Source organism: Camelina sativa, chromosome 16, assembly GCF_000633955.1.
Source record: "Camelina sativa cultivar DH55 chromosome 16, Cs, whole genome shotgun sequence".
In the NCBI taxonomy this organism is placed as follows: Eukaryota; Viridiplantae; Streptophyta; class Magnoliopsida; order Brassicales; family Brassicaceae; genus Camelina; species Camelina sativa.
In genome coordinates this window covers 7,459,393-7,464,319 of record NC_025700.1, presented here as the reverse complement: position 1 = coordinate 7,464,319, position 4,927 = coordinate 7,459,393, and the positions used below count along the sequence as shown (strand labels likewise).

At 34.4% G+C, this 4,927-nt stretch overlaps 1 protein-coding gene across 1 annotated transcript; it reads right to left on the bottom strand.

The window, feature by feature from the left end:
- LOC104750098 (chaperonin 60 subunit alpha 1, chloroplastic) lies at positions 1-2,975 on the bottom strand. Its single transcript, XM_010471843.2, has 8 exons — positions 2,772-2,975; positions 2,266-2,449; positions 2,055-2,176; positions 1,764-1,971; positions 1,534-1,679; positions 1,147-1,453; positions 610-1,061; positions 1-519 (listed from the first exon to the last, which is right to left on the bottom strand). Exons 1-8 carry the CDS (start codon positions 2,823-2,825, stop codon positions 232-234), a joined length of 1,761 nt encoding a protein of 586 aa, XP_010470145.1. The 5' UTR covers positions 2,826-2,975; the 3' UTR covers positions 1-231.

The window sequence follows — 4,927 nt, the reverse complement described above, 5'->3', positions numbered from 1 at the left end:
TTGTCCAGAATCATTCTAACTCTTTTGAATGTCCAAGTTTTATTTCTGCTACTTCCTTTGTAACACTAACAACAAATCAGAAAAATCCTTGGACAAAAAAAGATAATTATTTCTCGTTATTGTAACAAACTAACTCATTCCCCCAAAAAATAAAAAAAAAATTGCAGATAAATGGGGATGACAAATGTGCAAAAACCATTGTGATGATAAGGTGGGTGCTTGTGTTTATGATTACACCATGAGACCCTCAGGAGCAGCAGCAGCAGGAGCCTTGGGTTTTGGTTTGTCGACAACAATGGCCTGAGTGGTCAGTACCATTCCTGCTACGGAAGCAGCGTTCTGTAGAGCACATCTTGTCACTTTCGCCGGATCAATCACTCCAGCTTCCAACAGATTCTCGTATGTATCAGTCATTGCGTTGTACCCAAGCTCCCATTCGCTGAACATAATCTTTTCGACAACAACCTCTCCTTCGATTCCAGCATTCTGTGCAATAAGTGCAGCTGGTGCCACCAATGCCTGAACTCAAAAACATAAACCCATATAAGATAATAGTCACAATTCATCACAGAACTAAAAGAATCAAATGCTCAAAGTTATGAATCTTACCTTTTGTACTATATCAGCTCCCAAACGTTCATCAGCATCCTCAAAGGTCTCCTTAATGGCGGGAATAGCAGTGGAGAGATGGACCAAAGTAGCACCACCACCTGGAACTATACCTTCCTCAATAGCAGCAAATGTTGCGTTCTTTGCATCCTCGATACGGAGCTTACGGTCTTCAAGCTCAGTTTCGGTTGCTGCACCGACTTTAATGACAGCAACACCACCAGATAGCTTAGCGATTCTCTCAGCGAGCTTCTCTGAGTCATATACTGAATCAGTCTCGAATAATTCTTTCTTCAGCTGAGCAATCCGAGCTTGTAACTCGTCCTTGGAAGCTGCATCTGCAATGAGGGTAGTCGAGTCTTTGCTAATCGTCACTTTACGGGCAATACCCAATTGATCTATGGTTGCATTTTCAACCAGCAAGCTCATGTCACTGGCTAGGTACTCAGCTCCTGAAGAACATACAAAAAAAGATAGAAACTTTAGAGCACAACAGAGAGAACATAAAGATAAACCCAAGTGAACTCTTGGATTTACCTGTCAAGATTGCAATATCTTGAAGCATGGCTTTTCTTCTTTCTCCAAATCCTGGAGCTTTAACGGCAACGACGTTAAGGACACCACGGAGCTTGTTCACGACAAGGGTAGCTAAGGCTTCACCAGTAACATCCTCTGCAATAATCAACAATGGAGCTCGAAGCTGAGTGGTCTTCTCTAAAATAGGGATGATGTCTTTGATTGCAGTGATCTTCTGATCAGTGATCAAAACCCTGGCGTTCTCAAACTCAGCTAGTAGTTTCTCAGGGTTTGTAACAAACTGAGGCGAGATGTAACCTCTGTCAATCTGTTATTCAAGGTAAATAAACAAGTTAGCCATTGAGAAATCAAATCAGAGTTGAAGAGAATTAAAAAAAAAACTCATACCTCCATCCCTTCTTCAACTTCAACAGTGGTCTCGAAAGAGGATGAAGATTCAATGGACAAAACACCATCAGGTCCAACTTTGTCAATGGCATCAGCAATCATTGACCCTATAAGGTCATCATTTCCAGCAGAGATAGAAGCAACAGCTGAAAAAAGAATGGAACAGATTGATTAGTAAACGCAATCAACATTGCTGCATCACAAGGTAAAGGTCTCTGCAAAGTTAGTACCTTTGATGTCATCACGACCTTTCACAGGCCTAGCTTTCTTCTGAAGCTCTTCGATCAGACCTAGCACAGTCTTATCAATTCCTCTCTTGAGGGAAACGGGATTCGCACCAGAAGTGACGCTCAACAATCCGTGTTTAATGATCTCCCGAGCAAGGATAGACGCAGTGGTCGTCCCATCACCAGCCGAGTCATTAGTCTTACTCGCAACCTACCACATAACAACACCAAATTTACCACACCGTATTAACAAAGACAATAACAAAAGCTACATGCTCTCTCTCTCACACAAACCTCACGAATAAGAGCTGCACCAGCGTTTTCCATGGCATCAGGTAACTCAATAGCCCTTGCAATGGTGACTCCATCATTCACCACTTTAGGACTTCCAAATTCATCCAACACAACATTCCTCCCTTAAGAAATAACGAATGAAAAAACATCAAGATAAGTAAAACACAGAAGGAGATTGTGAAAATGTAAAAGAGGTAATTACAAATCATACCTCTAGGTCCAAGAGTGAGACCAACACAATCAGCAAGCTTGTCAATACCAGCTTGAAGAGCAGCTCTAGAGTGCTGGTCAAAAGCAATCTCCTTTACATTTGCTCTAACACTAAAACGTCTGTTTGCCCTCTTGTTGTAGCTTACTCTCTGACCTTGCTGCTGACTTCCTCCTCCCAACTTACTCTGCACACACACACACACACAAAAATGAATAAAGCATATTCATTTACATTAATCTCAATCAATTTCATCTATTTCCCAAACAAAATTAACCATTTTCTCACCAACCCAGAAACCAAAAAGTGAAAAACGATTAAAAACAGAACAAAGTACAGGTCACATCCAGTGGAAAGACATCTACTTTCTTGACAAAACCCAGAAACCAAGTAGAGTAAACCAATTGAAATTAAACAAAGTAAAAGTCTCAAATCTAATTGTAACAGGTACTGAAAGATAAATTCAATTTCTTCTGTGGTAAGATAAAAAAAGGAACAAACTTTGCAACCTGACGGGAAGAACAGAGGACGGAGGCTGAAGAGAGAGCGTTAGCAGAAGCCATTTTTTCAGAACAAAAGCTTTTTTTTTTTTGTTGTTGTTGTTGTAGAGGAACGTTCTGGATTGGTGTGGATAAGGAAGTGGTTAGTAGTGCAAACGAATAGTGTGAGAGAGGGGAGAGGCTTAGGGTTTATTAGATAAATGATGGAGTTGGAGAGTAGCTGAGAGAAAAAGGATCCAGAAGATTCGTAAAGAGAGAGAGTGAACCGTTGATTTAGAAACAAAATAGGCTTTTCACCTACTTTGATTCTTTTTCTATGGGCCTGCTTTGGTTTTACTGTTTATGGCCCAAAACTAGATATAGTATTCTTTTTTGTGTTTCCAAATATTGTAGTTTACACTTAACAGGCGAAACAAGAAATTTACATGTTTAGAAAAAGGTCAAAAACAAGAACAAAAATATAGTGGAGTGGTTTCATATTATTTATTTTAATTTGTATAATTTTATAAAATATTTTGTCAGTAGTTTATGTTACATACTCATTTTTATTTTACTACTAGATAAGGGTCATGTGCAGGTTTTAAAATTGTTGAAGAAAATAAATCCTAAACCCTAAACAAATTTTTAAAAATAGAAAAAAATATATTTCTTGAAGTAAATATTTTAATAATTTTAGTTAGAGAAAAAATCATATTTGTATTTACCTTCATACACTCATTTTTAATTTTACATTTTAAATATATTATAACAATTATTAAAATAATCTAAAGCTAAATTATATCCCACCAAAAATTTTGCCAAATACTCATCATTACAAATATTATTATTGTCAAATTTCAAGAACATTTCACAACTTATTACAAAATATTTCACATGCAAAGAATTCATCAAAACAGCATATAATTAATAACCATGTACAATTTTACTGTATGTTTTATCATTAATATACGCTCTAACACCCAAAATTATTTTATTGTTAAAGTATGCTCTGTATCACCACCTAAATGTCTTTTAAAAAAATTAAACAAATTTTATGTTGCTTTACTTTCATTTTAGAATAATTATAGTTCTTATAATTACTAAAATTGTTTTGTGACATAATTTTTTTAACCAAAAATTTTACTACTCCAAATATATTTTGGATGAACAACTGGTGAAAATTATCTACTCGAGTACAATGATTTTATGACCAATCCAATAAAAGTTTTTCATTGTGAAATTGAAAGAAAGTTAATATAACATAATAAAATTAAAAATTCGAAATTATAAACAAATCAAAATAAAAACTTTATAAACAATCAAAAAAATAATATATGTCATAATCACGTTAAAGGATCGATGACCTGTTTACTCCTCAGAAGTATCGCAATGTACCAAAATTACTTAGAACTATGAGCTCGTCTCAAATATTCTCGAATCATAAGTTCTCAACTTATTTCTACCCAATCAAAAATTCTCGTATCTTTCTCTAATATCTGGGTTTAAACGGTTTACAAACCAAATCCGATAAAAACCATATAAATCTGGTTTGAAACCAATTTGAAAACGGTTTACAGTTCTAACTTCCTAAATTTCAAAATCGCTTCTCAATTACTCGATCAATTATCTTTTGTTTCAGTACCGGAATCATTGACATTATCCAGAAGAAAAAACTCTAGATTTTGACCAGAAACATCAACCATCGACTAATCTTCAAAACTTATAATGCTACTAAATGTAGAATCACTTCTAGAACCTCCATCAGTATCTCCATCCCCGATTAATTTAGCGGGCTTTATATATTTTGATTCCATTTCATTGCATATGATAACTTTCATTGAATAACATGCACGAATAAAAGACACACAATAGATAAGCAAAATTATATCAAGAAAAAAACAAAGATCAAAGCTTTCGATATAAACATGTAAATTTATGTAGATATAATGTTATTTTCTTAATGTTATTTTCTTAATGTTATTATGTTTAAAAAAAAACAATTTTTTTGACATAAATTATGTTATTCGTTTTAGATTTGTTATTCCCTATTTATTGATTAATAATAATATAAATATTTAATGAATTATGTTTTTTTTAATAAAAGTTTTTTAAAAAAGTTTTTTTTTAATATTAGAAATTTGTGTAAAATTTACACTTGTCACGATCTGGTGAGTTAATAATTTTTG